This window comes from Vanacampus margaritifer, chromosome 8 (genome assembly GCF_051991255.1).
Source record: "Vanacampus margaritifer isolate UIUO_Vmar chromosome 8, RoL_Vmar_1.0, whole genome shotgun sequence".
In the NCBI taxonomy this organism is placed as follows: Eukaryota; Metazoa; Chordata; class Actinopteri; order Syngnathiformes; family Syngnathidae; genus Vanacampus; species Vanacampus margaritifer.
The window spans coordinates 222,744-243,485 of record NC_135439.1 but is presented as its reverse complement, the minus strand read 5'-3'; the positions used below and the strand labels follow the sequence as shown (position 1 = coordinate 243,485).

The 20,742-nt window shown below is 48.6% G+C and overlaps 2 protein-coding genes across 7 annotated transcripts in view; both read right to left on the bottom strand.

Moving 5' to 3' along the window:
- LOC144056521 (transcription factor COE3-like) overlaps positions 1 to 5,450 on the bottom strand; it is a 39,687-nt gene extending 34,237 nt beyond the window's left edge. For 3 of the 6 annotated variants that reach the window (XM_077573423.1, XM_077573426.1, XM_077573424.1), the window contains exons 1-2: positions 4,939 to 5,450; positions 3,127 to 3,953 (exon numbers count right to left, since the gene is read on the bottom strand). In XM_077573423.1, coding sequence (XP_077429549.1) covers positions 3,127 to 3,260 — 134 coding nt within the window. In that variant the 5' untranslated portion in view covers positions 3,261 to 3,953; positions 4,939 to 5,450. The other 3 variants (XM_077573421.1, XM_077573425.1, XM_077573422.1) reach the window with 1 other exon arrangement.
- A 613-nt stretch (positions 5,451 to 6,063) lies between these two features.
- On the bottom strand, positions 6,064 to 20,620 carry nfkb1 (nuclear factor of kappa light polypeptide gene enhancer in B-cells 1). The gene is made up of 22 exons (XM_077573412.1): positions 20,102 to 20,620; positions 19,122 to 19,168; positions 18,928 to 19,012; positions 16,939 to 16,979; positions 16,561 to 16,659; positions 16,337 to 16,488; positions 15,124 to 15,287; positions 14,136 to 14,294; positions 12,860 to 12,964; positions 12,693 to 12,784; positions 11,080 to 11,452; positions 10,911 to 11,015; positions 10,506 to 10,725; positions 10,338 to 10,446; positions 9,545 to 9,743; positions 8,657 to 8,826; positions 8,464 to 8,566; positions 8,260 to 8,369; positions 7,983 to 8,073; positions 7,690 to 7,853; positions 6,960 to 7,101; positions 6,064 to 6,886 (listed from the first exon to the last, which is right to left on the bottom strand). The coding sequence occupies exons 2-22, from the start codon at positions 19,161 to 19,163 to the stop codon at positions 6,762 to 6,764; spliced, it is 2,850 nt and encodes a 949-aa protein (XP_077429538.1). The 5' UTR covers positions 19,164 to 19,168; positions 20,102 to 20,620; the 3' UTR covers positions 6,064 to 6,761.
- Positions 20,621 to 20,742: the final 122 nt, after the last annotated feature.

The following is a 20,742-nucleotide window of genomic DNA, read 5'->3' as shown; positions in this document are numbered from 1 at the left end:
ATCAAAACTTTTGGGCAAATTTTGGGCCCTTTTTCGAATTTCTAGCGTTTTCAATCCGTTTTATTTTGGCATTTCTTGAAATTTGGAATAAAAATGGGGGGCAAAAAAGGGACAGCAACACTGACACCTACTGCAGTGGATGTGCAATGACACGGAACCAGCAAAAAAAAAAAAAAAAAAAGCAGCATCAACACTGTCAAATGGGGAGGGGGGGGGGGCGCACCCCCCATCGGAGAAAAACTGCTTGAATGGCATAAAACTGCCACTGATTGAATTGAAAGACACAAAAACACATTTGATTTCTTTACACACAACATATCAATCAAAACTTTTTTTTTTTTTATGCATTTTCAATGCATTGAAAGAAGAAAAAAATGAATTTCAAACCCCCCAAAAAAGGAATCTCTCCGACATGCACGCACGGCCGCCCCCACAAACGTCGCAAACATTTAGTGGCAACATTCGGACGTGGGGCGACCCGGTGGCAAAATGGCAGCTTTGCGCTTGCACGCAAATGCAAAACAAACACTTGAAACGCTCACACAAGCTCAAAAATGCACGTGCGCGCGCACACACAACTTTAGACTTCATGTCAAGGGTCTTGTTAAAGACACGTGTGTGCGTAGTATGTGAGTGTGTGTGGTCCAAAGAGTAATTAGTTGTTAATTGCAGCATGACCGCGGCCACTCTGGCGAGGGGCGTGTCCTAATTAGGGATGACACGCTCCATTAACACACACACACTCCTTGACGGCGCTGCCACCAGCAAGCCACAGCGGACCACCACCATGCTCAAATGGATTGCTAACACGCACGTACGCACGCACGCACGCACGCACGCATGCACGCACACACGCTGGCTTTCCATGCGTAGTGGGGACACCTCGTTGACATCACGCATTTCCGAAGCTAAAGCAAAAGCCGATTTCAAGCTAAAGTTTAAAAACCCAGAAAATGTGGGCCCGCCGTGAAGAAGATTTGAAATTTCCTCCTGCTTGTTTTGTTTCTTGCAAGACTTGCCTTCATTTTGGATGGATTGATTTGTTGGCATGGAAAGGATGATTTTGTTGCTGTTTTTGGGGATGTTTTTCAAAATGTGATTTTGTTTCGCTGGACTTGATTGACAGAACGAGCGCGTAAGAAGAAGGAAAGATTTTCCCGAATGAAGTCAAAAGATGGCAAAGGAACGAACGATGAGCTTCCGACATAAGTTGCACTAAATATGATGATGATGATGATGATGATGATGATGATGTCATGCAAGCCGCGTTGCTCGTCTTGACTCTTCCGAGCGTTTGCCGACTTTTTGACAATCTGCAGATGATTTTCCATTTTGATTTTGATTGTTCTTTTTTTGCTGTGCTGAATTTCCACGACACGACGTTTGCACTACTTTTAGACGTTTGCACTACTTTTCGACGTTTGCACTACTTTTCGACGTTTGCACTACTTTTAGACGTTTGCACTACTTTTAAATACGCCATGACTTTTATTGACACCCTTTTTTGAGCCACACTTGCATTCACGTGATGTCAATTTACATAATTTACATGAGTTTTATATTGATTGACAGTTTTGAATGTATACTGCAATATTTGTGAAGCTTTTATTTTTTGTGTCCTGCAAAGAAAAATTTGAAATGTATTTATTTATGAAGCATATTTGACTGTGGTTTGTTTTAACCCTCAACTGAAATGTGTCTTATTTATTATTAACTTGACTTGAAACAATTTCTCTTATTTGTGCACTTTTTTTTTTTTGTGGGATTCCTTTTGTCGCCCGCTGCCTTCCCGCCTTATGGGAAGCGTGTGACGCACACGCGCATTTTCCCCCCCCAAACTCAACTCACCAAAGCGGGACGATGGCGTGTTGAGCACTCGGCCCTTGCGGCTTGTCGCATTCAGATGATTGGATGCACGTTGGCACTCTTAGCACAACGCAAACAATTTGCTGGCTCGCCTTCACACGACGGATGCACACAAAAAAAACACCGCCACTCCAACTCCTTTGCATGCATCGGAGGGCGCACGCACGCACGCACGCACGCACGCACGCACGCACGCACGCACGCACGCTGTTTGTGTTGCGGAAAAAGATTTTGTTTTGTGCGTCATATGAAGACTAAAAGTTGAGGTGGAAGATGGATTGCGACGACGTCATCCATCAGGATTTTTCCGATCAGCGTTTCGATTTTTTGTCACCGCTTCAAGTTAATTATAATTTCATTCATTCATTTTTTTTTTTTATCCAAAGATTCTTCTGATCATTTTCACATGACAATAAGAAATATTACAAATGTCAATTGCGTATGATATCAATGAAATATTGAGTTATGTATTATTAAATATTTAGTGATGATGACAATTATAAAATAATTGTTCGTTTTTTTATTTAACTCACACGTGCATCCGATGACATGCATGTTGTGTGTGTGTGAGACATTGAATGACATTTATTATTATGATGATGAGATATTTTGTCATAAATTATTCATAAGACTTTTTGTTTGAAAATTGTCTCACACACACAAAGTCAATTTATAAAATATAGATGTCATGCACATACATTTATACAATTAATAAATATGCAACAAATGTGTATATTCAAAATACACATAATTATGTCCACGTGCACTTATTTATGTGATATCATAAATAATAGGAAATTTGTGGAATGTACAATTTGTATTAAAAAGATGACTTTTTTTTAATTCAATTGATTTTAGTCAAAAGTTCCTTCTGATTCCCAAGAATTAGGAAATTAAATGTAACTGATCTTTTTTGATTCATTACTACAAATGATGAAATCGATTCATTTGGCTTTGAGCGAGCAAAATGTGACTCGTTGTTATTTGCCTGCCTGACATTGTTTTTTTTGTTTTTTTTGTTTTAATTGGTTTCTTTTGAATCGCGCAAACAAAACGTAAACGACGACCAGGCAACCTTTCAATGAGCTGCGTTGATGATTTGTCGCCGTTTCAAAGTTCATTTGTCATCACAGCTAATTGAAAACTTTTTGACAAGTCAACAAAAATGGGAAAGAATCCAAATGAGTCAAATGTCCCGTTTGATGGACTTTCGGGACGTCAGCGAGGTGGCTTCGAATGTTGCGTGTGCGTGCGTCTGACCTCTGCGCGGCCGTGTTGGCGTCCAGGATCCCGCCGCCGGCCATCCAGGACCGCACGGGGGTCATGCCGGCGGGGAGCGGCTCCTCCTTCATGGTGAGGCCCCCCCGCGGGAGGCCGTCCTGGATGGAGAACATCGCGGCCGACCCGCACCAGGAAGAGCCGCCGTAATCCGTCACGCGCCCGGATGACCGCGGCGAGGCACGGCGGTGGGAGGGCGGGGCACACCGGAGGGACGTTCCCCAAAACAGGGGGTCTCGATCCACGCCGGAGTCCGGAAGGTGCGATCCCTCCGGAGCGATGATGGAGATCTTTGAGAGCTTCAACACGCCACGCCGCCAACTTGGAGGAGGAGGAAGGCGGGGGGAGACGAGCGGCGGGGCATCCCACGGGACCCGGAGGGGGGTGCGACGGTTCGAGCGCTGTGTGCGGGGGGAAGGCGGCGAGGGGGGCACCGGCCGGGAGAGTCTGGATGAAGGCGACCGGCAGCCGCAGGAAAAGTCCAAAGACACAAACAAGCTTTGATAGAACAACACTCGCCTTCAAAAGGAGGTCCAACACACCATGAGGAGGAGGAGCAATGGGGTGGGGGGGGGGCCTGGGAGGGGGGGTGTTGGTGGGGTGCGGACCGGTGCTAACAAATCCCCCCCCCCCACACACACACTGCGTCCCGTAGGAGAGCCCCTTCCTCCTCTTCTTCCTCGTTCTCCGAGACGCTGGCTCGGATCTCCCGCGGGACCCGAGGGGGCGGGCGCTCGCCTCCATATATGGCGGCCTCGTTTGAATACTAGCGCCGTCCCGGCCTCCCATTGGACGTCACGGCCTGCTCGCTGTGTCGGGGCAAAAAAAAAAAAGGCACGCATGCAAGTTGAATATCGGCACGGCCATGCACGTCATACGTGTAACAAAAAAGAAAGGAAGCAAGATGACAATTTGAAAAAAAGGGTTTGAGGGCCAAAAAATGAATGTGCGTCCTTTTTTCATGAACGCATGAAACGGCTCTTTGTACGGCTTTGGACATTTCCCAGCTTAACAAAAAGATTTTTTTTCCTGACCTGTCAATAGTACAGGTGGACTCAACAAGATGCTTCACATTCAAACACAGAAAACAATTGAACAAGTCATAGTTGTTCATCCTGTTACAAGGAATAAAACTCATGATTGATTTAAAAATTTAACAGCTGATGGTACAAATGATCTCAGGTATCTCATGGACTTTTGCCTTCTCCGAAAAGGCCAACGTCCTTCCTTACAATTAAAAGAAAAGCAACAATTGAGGTCTGCTTTGGACTTATGAAAGGGAGGACAGCGCCATCTCGTGGCTGTTGTGAGAACTGCAACAGTGGCTCCAAATGTACAAGGAAATACTCTACAAAGCCTTCATATTACAAATACCATCTTCGCTATTATTACTCTTCAAAGGGTCAACAATTAATTGCTTGATCCACAACGGATTGATTATTGAATTAAGCGATCAACATTTGAAGAAGTGATTCATCGACTTTCAGGCTCTCAACAGTAAATTTGGTAACATTTCTGCTTAGCTTTTTTCCAAATAAGACACTTTACATGTTAATAATAATAAGAAAATAAGACAAGACAAAAAAGAATAACTGCTAAATATTTGATATATTTTGTGCATGAGCATTATTTAAAAAACAAAACAAAATTAGCCTACGCTAAACGGTTAGCAATCGCGATTAGCAATAGCGCGCTAGTGATTTAGCATTTAAGTCAACCTAAACTAAGATTTAGTTTGCACATACATCACTATATCTACATAACACGCGTAATAATGTTTTAAAAGTGACTTACAGGCGATGTTTCAACAATAGTTCATGAGTAAAAAGTGGAGCTGCTTTAAGTGAGCTCATTAACAACTTCTTGTCCACTGCCTGCTTCCGCCCAAAAATAAAGAAAAAAAGAAGTCCGTGTCGAAAAAGGCGGAGATTCGAGGCAGAGATTTTCAGTCGACCTATTTCTAAGTCCACTTAACAGACTTTTTCCCCCAGCTTGACTTTCAATGAGTCCAAATGTTTTCCCATAAGTGGAAAAAAGGCGATTTGCTTGAGCGGCTGGTCTTGCATCGGCACAAATAGAAGCTTCAGCTGCTTTAGCGGTTGGAACGTGAACGCCTCTCGTAATGTTGCATTCACTTGCGTCGTTAGGTTGCCAGTGACAAGTTGCCAGGTTGCCAGGTTGCCAGTTGCAGGCAAAGGAAGGACGCCATGTCTTCTTCTTTGGTTCGCAAGAGCTGCTTTGGATGCTGTTCAAAACGCTGGTTTCTGGAAGAAGACCCGGACCTGACCCGGGCCTGGACCTGGACCCGGACCGCTCATTTGGGGAACACTTGCGCTTTTGTTGCCACGTGTCTTCAAATGCCTCGAATGGCTTTCGGTAAACAAACGCTTGGATTGGCTGATTGCGCGCCATCATCTGACATTTGAAGACACGCCAGAATTTGAGCCTACAAACAAACAAGCAAAGAATGACATCCAAAATAAATAATAACAACAAGAGCTGTGAGCAACTACTTTCGCAGCCCGAGGACTTACTTGCACGTTGGATACCGGCAGATTGCAATTTGATCCTTTTTTTTTTTTTTAATTGGCGCAATAAAAAAAATGTCAGTGTGTCATGAGTTTTGGTATTTCGTTTTTTATTGAACAATGTTTTGCCACCGCAAGTGATGACGTGTTGGAAAGTGGCCAAGTTGTCATCGCTGCTCGCCGGCAGACAAGCAACAAAATTCAACCATTTCTATGGCGTCACTTTCCCTTTTCAAGACCCCAAACGCGCATCGGTCCAGCGCGGCGTCACGTAAAACCTTCCACGCCATCCACGCTCGGGCAGCCAATCACGTTTGAGCGCATTTCAAGACTTCCTGCCGCGTTCCAAAAGCACATTTGACTTTTCATAGGAATATATTGGAGGTGAACATTTGCTTTCTTTGCCCTCTTTTTATTGACAGTTTTGCGACTGGTCTTTACAAACAAATTGCATGACTTTGATGTGACGCAACTTGGATGACGTTACAAAGTGCAATTGTTAACGAAAACCGTAGTGGACAAAATGGCTGGAGGAGGAGTTATGATTTGGGGCTGCTTTGCTTCCTCTGGGTCTGAACGCATGAAAATAAACAACAACAACAACAAAGAAGAAAGTTGGAGAGAATTTGACAGCATCTGAAAATGGACAGAAGACGAGGACGAGCACCCGAAGGACACGAGTCCCGCTGTTGGCCAAGCACTTGCTGAAGTCCGCAAGTTGAGAGCTTCACTTGTGACGACGAGTTTGCATTTGAAGGACAAGTGACTTCCGGTCCCGGTCAGGCGTGCGCACGCACACCAACGTCCAAAAGTCCAGCGTGCTCCGCCGCTTGTCCGCAACGACTCCATTTTGTTTTGGGACAAAAGCCTGAGTGGCTGGTTAACCACTTCCTGTTAAAACGTCAAAGGACGGCCAGGTGAGCGTGCGTCAACGCCGTCTTGAAGTTCAAAGTGGAACGTGTTGATGCTGCGTGTGTGCGTGTGCTTGATGTGTCAATGCGTGTGCGTGCCGACTTTTCCGTCTTGAATTGTTTGCATTTCAAGTCGTGTCGTCGGTCGACGAGGATCTTGCAGCGAGCCGTCGCAAAGTCACGCCACGGAAAGTTCCCAAAGTTCCAGTCCGCTGTCGCACACGTCACTGTCCAGACGTCTGTCGGGATGTTCGCCGTCCACCTTGAGGCGGTCCAGCTGAGCGCACACTGCGCCGTCGCCACCTGCGGGAGGTGACAGGAAGTCCCGTTTGGCGGTTGCCACGGAGACGTGCAAAACGCCTCGGCTTTTGCTCACCCGCCGCCGCCGCCGCCGCCGTCCGGTCGTCACGCTCATCCTCGTCCCGGCAACGCAGCGCCTCCTCCAGGACGCTCAGCGCTTTGCACGAGCCCACTGATGTCAGCGCAGCCGCGAGGTCTTGCAACGTTCCGCCACACACCTCAAACACACACGCGAGCGCGCGCACGCACGCACGCACCAACAACTCAGAAACAAACAAGACACGTTCGACGTGTGTGCCTAACATGTAGCGTGTGAGATTTGAGATCCACAATTTGATGCCGTGATGAAAAATCCTTTTCCAAGTTTGTTGCGTAAGAAAATGGCAGACAAGGAAAAGAAAATGATGATGATGAAAAAGTGAGAAAGAGAGAAAAAAAAGCAACAACAGCAAAAGATGCTGGAGTGAAAATGTCAGAAAGAAAATCCTCCAAAATTGGCCAAAATGCAAAAGCTTGCAAAAGCTTCTTTGGACACGGCAGAGACAAAAAAGGGTTCGAGTTCGCCGAAGCTGAGCAAGAAACAAAAGACGTCAAACATCTGGAACAGCTGCAGCACGTGGGACAAATTCAATACCTGTTTTTTGCTACCTCAAAAGCTTCTTTTTGTCGTGTCTGATTTTCAACTTTGACCTGATGTCACTCACCTTTGACTTTTTTTTCATCAGCAGACTTGGAGTCAATGGATGCTGCTTTTCACTCACACGAAAGCGTGCCCCCCCCCCCCCCCCCCCCCGTGACCTAGTTACCTGGAAGGAGTCGATCAGCGTCCCCACCGGGTCCGAGCTGAGCCCGAAGGCCGCCTTGAGGACTCCCAGGCCCAAAGCGTCGGCCAACGGTTCCCAGCGGCCTTCGCTCGCCACGGCGGCGCACAGCGCCGTCTTCAGCGAGGCGCTCAGGCGCTCCGGCTCGCCTGCGTCGCACACAAACGCGTCACGTGACTTCAGGACGCGCACGCGAGCGCTACAGCGCGCACGCCAATTGCAGCCAATAGCGACACATTGATCGATCGATCGATCGACACGGTGTGCGTGTTGTTTACCCCAATGTCCTTCCAGGAAGTGGGCGTGAGGCGGGAAAGCCACGTCGGGAAATTGGGGTCGGTACTGGCGGCCGTTGAGAAGCTCCAACACCTGCCGACACGCAGCACAAAGCACGTGCGATGACATCATCGTCCGATGACGTCATCCTGGCACGCGAAGCTTGGATGGCAACTTTGTTGAGAAGCGGAGTTCAAACGACTTCAAGCCGTTTGCTCAACGGCACGTCGGCGTGATGGAAGGCATCTCATTGGCCAGCAAAGTGAGTCGGTGGCGTACCTGCTCAGAGGCGGCCACATTGATGGGGCTGGTCCCGGGAACGAAGCCCTCGTCCTCGTCCTCGTCCTCGTAGAAGAGCGGCTCCAGGTTCTCCTTGCGCGGGTCTGCACCTGAACACGGCTCGTAAATGTCAACACGCGCCAGATGGACGCTTTAGAGTGAGTGTGCGTGCGTGCGTGCGTGCGTGCGTGCGTGCGTGCGTACCCGCCGCCATGAGTAGCGCCGTGAGCTTGACGGAGCCCCGCCCAGCGGCCACGTGCAGGGGGGTGGAGCCGTCAAAGGTGCAGGAGTCCACCTCGGCGTTGCCCTGGCGACCGCAAGCGGGCGTTGACACCACCTCATCAGAAGGCACGTGCGGCGGCGGCGGCGGCGGCGGCGGCGGCGGCGGCGGCGTTACCTCCAGCAGCAGGCAACCGGCCAGAGACACGTTGTCGGCCTCGGTGGCGAGATGCAGGGCGGTCCTCCCGCTGCCCCGATCCTGAGCCTCCACATCGGCCCCGCCCTCCAGGAGCTCCCGCAGGGACCGCAGCTGATTGGACGCCACGCTCACGTGGATGGCGCACAAGCCTGCCGGCGACAGCCAATCACAAGGAGGGACGGCACGCGAGAGCCGCTTTCCGCTTTCCGCGTACAAAAAACACAGACTCAAGAAAGTCTTTGAGATTGATCAAAACCACAAATCAACGTTTTGGTCTTCAGAGCAAAACGGAACCATGATTGTTCACTCGTGTTTATTTCCTTGGGGAAAAATAAACAAAAACGATTTCGTCAACACAACATTTTTCACTGGACAAAAACGCGACTCAAATCTATGTTGACATTTGAGTTCATGCCCAAAAACGAGATGAAGTCAAATCTGGTCTCTGCTAATCTGTCACTGTCATGTGACACAGTGACACGCCCCCTTTCGAATCTGCAGCGAGCGAGTGCAACAAAAAAAGAAGAAAATTTGACTTATCATTTAGATGATATCATATTTTGAAATTTAACAAAGGTGCAATTATATTAAATATTTTAATTGACCATTTTTCAAATTTGATCAATTTGAAATTCGCATTAACAATCTTTTTTGGTGCCAATTTTGTAAATGTGGAGTGTAAGAAATTGAAATTGAACTTCGATGAATTGCACGGCTCTAATCTGGCGCAAAAGCAAATCCGAGCAGGCAGTCGTCTTTTTTTGTTTTGTTCTTTCCTCCCAATTGCGGTGATTGCACTTGAAAGCGACATTCTGCTACGCTGGATGTCAAAAGTGCGCACGTGTGCGCGTGCACGTGGATGCGTACCGTCGGCGTTGCAGACGTCGACGTTGCGTCTGACGGCGCGATGCCGCAAGAGCAAGCGCACCATGTGGCCCCCCCGCCGCGCCGCCAGGTGGAGCGGCGTGTCGCCGCGCCGGTCGCCCAGCGTGGGGTCGGCTCCCGCCGCCAGCAGCGTCTGCGCCGCCGCCGGCTGCTGCGTGCTCACCGCCAGGTGCAGGGGGGTCTGACAAAAGTGGGAGGGGGCGGAGTCGTTTAACAATTGGGCTGGACTTGGCAACGGACCCATTATGCAGTTTTAACTCATTCAAACCCAAAAAGGTATCAATAAATTTTTTAATACTTTGTCCTTTGCTCCCAAAAACATATTTAGACGTTTTTGTTTTGTTTTTGTTTTTGAAGCACAGAAGGTTTTGATGCAGCTTCTGACCTGAAGGGGTCACTAAAAGCAATGGTAGTTATTACAAAAAGCCGGCCAGCAGAGTATAAGAGAGCAGCCAGAGCCATGTTGCAAACAACAAACTCTTTTCAGACTTGTGAATAACGATGACTTATTTCTATTCTCATGCTAATTACTGCAAAACGGAAACATAAACAAATACACTTCTTTTTTTTCTGCTGATGAAAGAAGAGACTCGAATCTTTCTTTTGGTAGCTTCCATGTTTTGATAGCAAAAGATGTGGGCGGGCCTTGCAAAATCAGTCCAAATCCAGTCGGGAGCAAAGAGGGTTGCTTCAGTCAAAATGGCTGCCAGTCAATAAGTTAAGTTTGGATGTATTTATTTTTTGGTCCTCCGTGCGCGGTGATGTCGAGTCTCACCTGGTAGAGACGATTCCTCGTGTCGAGAAACGGGTCCCCCGGCGGCAGCACCCGCGTCAGACTCTCCAGCGCCCCCTGCTGGCCGTGGAGGACGGCCAGGTGGAGTCCCCTGAGACACACGCTCAACGTTACGACCCGATCGTCTGACGGACGGACGGACGCACTCACGTGTCTCCGTCGTCGTCCTGCGCCGCCATCACAGGAAGCTGCGAGGCCAGCAGGTACGCCGCGTCGCCCGTGGCGGCGTACAGAAAGACGGGCCCGCCCCTCGCCGCGTCCTCGTCCGCTTGCTGCGCTTCCCGTTGCCGCGGCGGGCGTGTCGCGGCGCAGGTTGCCGAGTCGTCGGGATCTGCGTCGTCGTCGTCTGCCGAGTCGCCAGCACAAGTCGCTAAAAAAAAAAAAAATCTTTCTTCACACAATTCCAAACGGTGCCTTGCAAATGTTTTGGTCCCAAACTGAATCGGGTCAAGCAATGTGGAAGCAGGAAGTGAATACGAACACACCAAAAAAAGTTCCATTTGTGTCTTCAGTTTTTGTAAAGGAGAAACTCGGTGAATTCCTGCCGTTTCTCACCATGTTTGACTCCGCCTCCTTCAAGGCCCGCCATGTAGCCGGTGGGACGAGCTCCGCCTCCGGCTCCTCCCCCATAGTTGAAGGCAGACAAACCCTGGAAATAACCTGCCGGGGCAAAAGCGTCCGTCAGCCCTGATGACGTTTTCAAGACCGGCGTGGCAGCTTTTACCTCCTCCGGCGTAACCCGGCCCTCCTGCCGCTCCCGGACCTCCGGGCCCCCCTCGGTACAGACCGCCGCCGCCACCGCTGAAGTCCTGGAAGTTGGGCAAGGTCTTCTGACGCTTCCTCTGCACCTCCTCTTTGTCTACGCACGCACGCACCAACGCACAAGACATGACGGCGCGCCACAGCTGGCGGCTGTCTTTGTTTGACGGCGGCGGCGGCGGCGGCGCAAATGAGGTACCGATGATCTGCGGGTGGTACGTGAAGGGCTTGGGCTCGCTGGTCTCGCTGTCCGACTTCCTCTTGAGCTGCACCAAGACGGACGTGGGCTTCTGCAGGTTCTGGTCGCGATACTTGGGCGTCTTGAAGACGATGGCAAACTGGCGCCGCACGTCGCCACGGTTACGGCCTTGCAATACGTTTTGCTCACTTCTTTGCATTCGCTTGCTCGGACTTTGCTTTCTTCAATTGCTTTGGCTCGCATTGGCTTCTACAGCAAGATGGCTGCTTTTTGTTTCCTAAATGCTTGATTTGACTTTTAGAGACGTCAAAATGAATTTGACATTCAAATGAACTAATCAATTACCCAAAATAGTGATTTAAGTCATGAGAGGGATTTGCCCAAATGCTCTGATTTCCGCCTCGCCAAAGAAATGATTTGGATTTCTGGAGTCTTTTATGAAAGCAGATTGATTATTTGTTGCATTGAATATTCAAATGAGACGTTTGCAAACGCGGGAAAACAATTGAGCAACCAAAGCAGTCACCGAATGACTTTCCGAAAAGTTGCCGAGGACGACATCGAGTACGACATCGAGTACGGCATCGAGTACGGCATCGAGTACGACATCGAGTACGACATCGAGTACGGCATCGAGTACGGCATCGAGTACGACATCGAGTACGGCATCGAGTACGGCATCGAGTACGGCATCGAGTACGGCATCGAGTACGGCATCGAGTGCGACATCGAGTACGGCATCGAGTACGGCATCGAGTACGGCATCGAGTACGGCATCGAGTACGGCATCGAGTACGGCATCGAGGACGACATCGAGTACGACATCGAGTACGACATCGAGTACGACATCGAGGACGACATCGAGGACGACATCGAGTACGACATCGAGGACGACATCGAGTACGACATCGAGTACGACATCGAGTACGACATCGAGTACGACATCGAGTACGGCATCGAGTACGACATCGAGTACGGCATCGAGTACGGCATCGAGTACGGCATCGAGTACGGCATCGAGTACGGCATCGAGTACGACATCGGCCGTCATTGTGCAATTGTTGTTGTTGTCACTAAACCACATCAAATCAACAACAAAAGTTGCTCATTAAACAGTAATGACTTTAGCGCAGATGATTCCATGAATTGAAAATATTCAATCAACTTTATTTATTTTAAGATGGAATATCTGTCCAGTACAAGACCCAAAAATGGAATCAGAAATTGTCAAAACATGTATGATATTAATGATGCAAATCATTTTCACTTTTATAAAAAGCTAAGATGACGTTTCAGTTGGCTTTTTAGAAAATCAATCGATCAATTGTTAAGGAAGCCTTTTTCGTTCCGTTTGTGTGTTGTGAGGCGACGGCTCGTACCTGCCGGTGCACGTCGGTGGGCGAGAAATCTCCCAAGGCTTCCCAGGTCAGACCCGAGTCGTCTTCCTCGAAGAAGCGCACCTGGATGTCGTCTGTGGCACGCACGCACGCACGCACGCACGGTCATGTGACGCTCACAAACGCTCACTGACCATTTTTGAGCTGACCTTTCTGGACTTTGTCACACAGCAGGTAGACTTCCTCTCCCCCGCTGACGCAGCCCGCCGTGCGGTCCATCCGCACGATCTTCAGGTTGGACGCGTTTGGAGCTTCTGAAGGGAAAAGAGGAGAAAGATGAGAGATGCGAGATGCGAGATGAGAGATGCGAGATGAGAGATGCGAGATGAGAGATGAGAGATGAGAGATGCGAGATGCGAGATGCGAGATGAGAGATGAGAGATGAGAGATGAGAGATGAGAGATGAGAGATGCGAGATGCGAGATGCGAGATGAGAGATGAGAGATGAGAGATGAGAGATGAGAGATGCGAGATGAGAGATGAGAGATGAGAGATGAGAGATGAGAGATGATGCGAGATGAGAGATGAGAGATGAGAGATGCGAGATGAGAGATGCGAGATGCGAGATGCGAGATGAGAGATGAGAGATGAGAGATGAGAGATGCGAGATGAGAGATGAGAGATGAGAGATGAGAGATGAGAGATGCGAGATGCGAGATGCGAGATGCGAGATGCGAGATGAGAGATGAGAGATGAGAGATGCGAGATGCGAGATGCGAGATGCGAGATGAGAGTCACTAGTTTGCCACGGCACCAAAGTCACAACTTTAAAAAACAGCAATACAACGTTGGCTTTTCTTTTTTCACAATACATTCTTGGGAGGGTTTTATTTCAAACAAACAACTTTTTAGTTTGCAAAATGACAACAAAAAAATCAAGTCAATTAGTCTCTTTTTTTTTAAATGACAAAACGACGCATTTGTTGTAAGAAAAAATTCTAAATTTGGATGACGTCGTTCATTTGCAATGTCGGCCTGCAGTTATCCAAGATTTTTCCCACTGGAAATTCAAACCAATAATTCACTGAGTAAGAAAGTTTTCAGAGACTTTTGTGAAGTTTAGTTTTTGGGCAACATTTTCATTTCCAAGCTTACAATTGTTCTTGAAATGATTTTTTTTTTAATACTTTGCTATTCACATAAGATTAAAAAAAAAGAAATTCTTTGGGGGAAAAAAAATCATTCTAAATTTTTTGGGGGTGAAAAATGAAAAGTGTTGTGCAACCTTGCGTTATATCTTTTTTGTGCAATTACTACAAAAACTATTTTGAAACTTTTTTTAAAACAAAACTGGATTTTCCTGAGAAAAGATCGTTTTTCTTGTAAAGGAAAAATAAAAAGTCAACTTTCTTGGAAGTGAAAGTGATCATTTTGTGTGTCTACGTGCCGATGTGTGTGCGTGCGTGCGTGCGTGCGTGTACTGACTGCTGTCGTAGATGGGGTGCGAGAGGACGGGTTGGAGCGGCCTGGTGAATCCGCCGTCGCTGTCAGGGAGAAAGGCGGTGAACATGAGGCGCACCACGCTCAGGTCCATCTCTTTGGCCTGCGAGCACGCCGCGCCGCCGATGGCGCCGCGCTGCACATCTGCACACGTCACAACACAAGACAAGCAAACGCGTGAAAGGGGAACGCGGGAAGGCGCAAACGCCGGCACCACGGGAGCTAGCTAGCACCTGAAAGTACAAACCCTGCCACAGTTTGGCTTTGGCCCCTGATGCTAGCTAGCAAGCTAGCTCCCATGGTGCTCATTTAGCTGCTAGCGAGCTAGCATCAGGGGCGAAAGCCAAACTGTGGCAGGCTTTTAACCTTCTGAACTCTCCGACAGGAAAGGAGAATTACACACGCTGCCTTTAGAACAGCCCGTTGGCTCCACGCTAACATGAATGGAAAATGCCATTGACGGGCTAACAGTTAGCATCAAAAGCCTCCATTTTACAACCGTTCAAGCAACGGATATTTGAACACACGCATGTCAACAGATAATATGACAACACTCACAGGTGTGTGTGAGTTATCCTCCGCAAAGAGAAAACTACTAATACACAAAAGCATTTTTGATCGTGTGTGCATGTCTGGACAGTATTGTACTGCCCCCCGGTGGCCGAGGTGGGATTGCGGCATGAAATCAGGATGTGCAAAACGTTTGATGTTCTATTCAATTGTCTTTAAATTGTCCTTTTGGACAAACTGTCGAGGTTTTTGCTAGCGCAGATTCCGACACTTTTGTCATCACTGTGTGAAAGGCAAAGGTGGGCGGACCTACGCCGGATCTTCCGTTACAGCTTCAATGTCAACAAAGTTGTGTCAAGAGACAATGTTGACAAGTGAGACGGGCTCACGTCCTGGAAAGCTGGAAATTTGTGGAGCAGCAAGATGAGAAAGAGACGACGGACGGACGGACGGACGGACGGACCGGAGAGCTGACGGGGCACGCGTGCGTCGGGGCTCGGGGCATCCACGTCCGGGTGGATGGAGACCCCCAAGTTGTACCCCATGCGGACGGCCTGGCACATGCGCTCCTCCAGCGTCTTGGCCACGTTCTTCTTGGTCACGTGTTGGATGCCCAAGTTGGGGAAACTGCGGCAACACACAAAACAAACGCACCTCAACATTGGTACCGTGGACAACAACAAAAACAACATTGAAAAATACCTTTTTCGTTCACTTCATAAAATAAAAACACTCCAAAAAATTGTTTTTTTTTAAACTACATCTTAGCTTTCTAAGAGTACAAGAAAAATTTACACAGCTTGCAATTTACACGCTCTCAGGTTGGACTTTCAATGCATGTTCAGTCATTCGGACGATAAGCCGCACTCGCTCCATTTGGGGAACACTGGAATTAGTTCCATATATAAGGCGCACCTGACTGCAAGCCGCAGGGGTTTGAATGTGAGCGCAGCGGGTTGCCGCTATTTTCTTTTCCATAACGAGGGTGCAAATTGTCCCGCTCTCGTTCTCTCTTATTGGATTTGGGCTCACTTGCTTTGTTTTGCTCTTGCACTTCCTTTGTAGTGCGCCCCCTTGTGATCTGATGGATAAGCCGCACCTTTGTATTAGCCGCAGGGTCGAATGCAAGTGAAAAAAAGTAGCGGCTTGTAGTCCACAAATGACTGCACTTGGATATCGACGCACGTCTGTATTGATCATCCGGAAGACACTTCAGGTTCACGACTCTCCATTATTTGAATCCTTCATTCATACGTTGATTATCTTGTCCATTAATCAGTCCAAACTGAATTATGAGCCAGTTCCTGATTTGGCAAAAATGTGGATCCAAAGTCAAAGTGGAATTTGCATTCAACACAAAGATCACAAGTCAGTTGTCGCGCAGGGAAGCAGAAATCAGAGCAGATTTTCTGTCCAAAAGCAGAAATCGGCAGCATTTTCTCATTTAAAAAAATCGGTATCAAAAATAATGATCCATTCATTTGATCATCAATTAGGCGTCGATCAACTGATTGACTTTGTTTGACTTTATTACACAATATTTTGGGACCTTTGGAATTGTGCGCTACTCAATTGCCCCAAAAAAAGGAAATCAAAAGTTAGAAAAAGTAACAAGCGCTCCAAGAACTCAATCAAGAGAGAGTGAAACGCGATTTGCCGCGTGCGCGCGTCCCTACGTGATGTTGTCGTCCTTGGGGGGCACGTCCAGCACGCAGACCCCCTTGTCGCACTGCTTGCCCACCAGACTGTGCGCGTGCAGTCGAGGCAGCGCCGTCAGCGCCGTCACCAGCTGGACCACCACGTGGGCCGGACCCTGGTAGTTGCAGATCTGCGCCGGGCACAAAAGCGTTGCCGTGACCACAAGCGGCCGAGCGCCATCTTTGCTTTGGCGTGCGCTCACCTTGACGGCGGGATACGTCTTCTTGTTCTTCTCGCTGGAGGCCCCCGGCAGGCCGCCGTGAGACGGACCCTCGCAGCCGTAACGGAAGCGGAAGCCTCGCTGGACACAAAAGACAAAACGGCGGCCGAGCGTCACCTGATCGCGTCGCAGCAAATCCGCACGTCCAGCGGGAAAAATCGCAGTCACGTGATGTCAGCGTGTTGCGAAGCAATGGCAGCAAATGTGCTCGCTGCGACCTCCAGGGGGCGTCGCAGCCTCGCCTTCCATATCAATTCAATGGAGGCCCGCAATTGACACCCGAGGACGACCGAAGGGCTTGCGAGCGAATGTTGCTTTTGCTTCCCTTAAAGCTTGCAAGAGGTTTGAGTCGGCACGCACCTGTTTGGGCTGCTCCAGGATGTGCAGGAAGGGGCCGTCCTCTGCCAAAGCAAAGACAAAACAAGCTTACATTTGTCAAAAGGTCGCGTTACGGTGACTCGCAAAGGTCGGCATTTGTCATTGCGCCGGTCGGTGTCTTTCCGTGTGTTCGTCATCTGCCGCAGCTTGAAGCCACGCCCACATTTGGAAGAATACAAAGTGCCGATGGCGCCGCCAAGTGGACAAAAACTGCTGCATGGCACATTTGCGAACATGCACTGAGCCATGAACGTTTCAAATAAGATTGGCGTGCAAACAAAATCAATCCTTACATTTTCATAATCATTTTAAAAATGTGATTCACGGCAAAAAGTCATTTTCACATTCATCAGTGAGTTCTTCAAATCGTTGTTGGTTCCAGTCTGAGCCCAAGCTTGCGAATTTGCTGTTCCGGAAGGCGACGAGCGCGACGCATGCGCGAATGCGTGGTTGAAGGTTCGACAATTTTGTTGGACAAAAGTCTCATGACGCCGTCGGCACATCGGCACCAAAGTGTGAAGGCGGCGTGCAGAGCAAACAGGAAGTGAAAGCGGAGGGACGCCGCCCGCCGGCCGCGTCACGAAACTCTTCTTTCACTTTCCCGCCACCGCAGAGTATCGCTTAAGTTTCACATGCGGCGGCTTCTTTTTTTTTCCTCCTTTCACACACAAACCAGATTTGATGTTCAAGCTTGAAGTTCAAATCTGAAAAGCAACAAGTTGAAATCTTTCAAACTTGCGCCAGAGTGGACAAAACGATTCCACATTTTTGAATGGCATCGATTTTGGACTCTGCTTTGAAAGTAGATGTGACATTATTGGGGGGGGGGGGGGTCAAAACTGGCCGCTTCCCTTAATTGTGTTTTTGCTTGCATTCCAAACTTGCGCTTCCAACTGGGGAAAAGTTTTCCTGAAGCGTTTTCCCTCAACTGAAATCGTGGTGTGTTGCACGGCGGCCGTTATTCAACGGGAAATCCTTGTTGAGGTGGACGCCGCATGCTAAAGATGGCAGCAAGGCAGCAAAAGTATTCGCCAACCGCCAAAAGAAAGTCAAAGGAACGAAGGGAGGAGGAAGTCAACAAGAATGCGAATCATGGCAACAAACGTACGCGAGACGTAACAAGTGAGCGGGATTTTGCATTTGGCCACCAAAACGTGAGTTTCCCTTCCAGTTAAACTCTCATTTGAAACTCGAAAGGACAACAACCCAAAGTCATTTGCTGCAAACTCTCAGGAGCGAGCAAACCATCCCAAAAATAACAAAAGTCCCTTTTAATTGGCCGGCCGCTTCCAAAACGATCCTCGATTGATATTTGGAGTCTCTGGTGAGCACAGGTGGCAAATCCAGCTCCAGGAAGTCCAAACCCTGCCACGGTTTGGCTTTGGCTGCAGGTGCTAGCTAGCTTGCTAGCAGGTAAGCGGCTCAAGCCAAACAGTGGCAGGCTTTCGACTTTCCGGATCTGGATTTGCCACCTGTGCTCATCAATGAGGAAATGCCGTTCAGCCACTCGCAATCATGTCCTTTGTCCACTAGGTGGCGCTCCAAGCACATTCATCGCAATCATGCCGACGTGACGTGGATAAGAACGAGCTGCTAACCAATCGCAGATGCCACAATGTTCAAGGGGCAAACGTGAACTTGACTTGCGATGTTGCTTGTCGACATTCACGACCTCCACACGGACATCAAATTGTCACTTCAGCAGCTTTTCATTTGATTTGCTGGCTTTCTGTTGTCAAATTCGACAAATACTACAGAACAATGTTTTAGAAAACAGTCCAAAGTTGTGCCTGTCATGCTTAACTTTGGCAAGGAGAGCAGCAACAGACACAAAAAGACGCCATTACGTTCTCAACTCAGCAACCAATCAAGTTGATTGATTGATTGAATTGGCCGCCAGTCTGCATCTTCCAAACGCACAAGTGAGGGCCACGACTTCCTGTGTGGGAGGAAGTGAGGCTGTGGGCTCACCTGTCCTGGCGGACGGCAGGTTGTACTGCGTGGCGGACAATCGGGGCAAATCCCACGAGGGCTCCAACATCAGCGTGTCCAGAATCTGACGCCACAAACACGAAACAAACGTAAGAAGAGCAAAACAAACGGCAGCGCCGGGTCACCTTCACTTTCACCCAACGCACACACGTCACGCATGCGCGCGCGCGCACCTGATTGCTGACACGGAAGAAGTGATCGTCGTCTCCCGCCATCCTGCCTGAAAAGAAAGGAGGGGAAAAAAAAAAAAGACAGGATGCGCTTACATCATCGTTCATCACCAACAACTTCATTGTGACACTTGAACAAATTCTGCACAGGCCCAACTCTGAGATGGAACCCGAGAGCCGGTGGTTTGGGAGCGCTGAACTACAAACCCGATTCCCCAAAAAGTAGGCACACTATACAAATTGTGAATAAAAACGGAATGCAATGATGTGGAAGTGCAAATTTGAACATTTGATTCAGAAGAGAACAATGAAAACAGGTCCAAAGTTGAAAGTGAGAAAATGCGCCCATGCCCAGCGTCCTTGCCCCGTTGGCCCCGCCCTCTGCACGCCCCTGAATACAATCCAAGCCAAGTACGAGTTCGATCCAGGAACATTTCCTCCAAATACTTGAAAGCACATCGTAAGTATTACTGACTTGCAAAGTTGCCGTCTGCGACAAATGAAAGAATAAATGCAACAAGTCCGCTCGTGCAGGTTTCAACAAGTGTTGGCAGCAAAATGCTTGTCGAACCTTTTCCTCATCTCGTGCAAGTGGCTTGAAAGCGAAGACGACACTGAAGTCAATCGACTTTCGGGTGCCTTCCTCGACTCGACTCGACTCGACTCGACTCCCCCCCCCGCCCCCATCGCGGCCAGTTAACGAATTGAAAATTGAATTTCGTCCTCCCGCCTTGCTGAGGGGCGCTTTTCAAACCCGCGCCCTCCGAGAGGTCCGCCTTCACGCGTGAAAACGTTTGGAAGCTTTCGGACGACTTTTGGTCGACTTTCCAGTTCGTTTTCAAGCCACTTGAAGGAGGAAGTGAGCGGCAAGCGCGCCCGCGCCGATCGACGTCCAACGAGGCCACTTTGGTCAACATTGGCCGCCCGACGTTCGTCAACAGCGCATAGGAACGAAACGCGTGTCGTTACTAGTTACTCGTTACCTCAGTGCTCGAGCGGCCTCGCTCGCTTTTCGGCGTTGTTGTCAAACTGACGACTTGATTGAGACGCGCGGCGCCGCCATTGCAGTCACAAGCCGCCGTGACGTCATTTCGCTCAGCCGCACGGAAAGCAGGATTCTTAATTTGTTTGAACAGACAAAAATCTTGTAGGACGAGCGCACTCGCTTTACTGGTTCTTTGGTGTAAAACAACAACAATAAAAATAAAAAAAATCCGGCGACTCGTAACGGCGTTAAAGGGTGGACTTTTGCTTCCCGTCTGGAAATTCCCGTGACGCGCTGCACAGATTCGCAAAGCGACAAGACGTCTCACTCGGTCCAGACACAACTAAAACGTCTTATCATTTGAAAACATTTCAACAAAAAGCACTTGTTTTTAGATATCAAGCAATATCTCCGTTATTGCCTTCTGTGAATCAGAAAAAAAGTTGTTTTAAATGTCCCTGTCTTGAAAACAGGACAATTGAATTTGATTGAAAAACGCACACGAATGACACAAACGCCAACTAAAGAAACAAAAAAGAACAACAAAAAGGATCCAAAGCCGTCAGACGAGCGAAAAAGCGTGACCAAAAAAAAGAGAAGAAATGGAAAGATCTTGCTGACGTCATCTCGTCAGGCGCG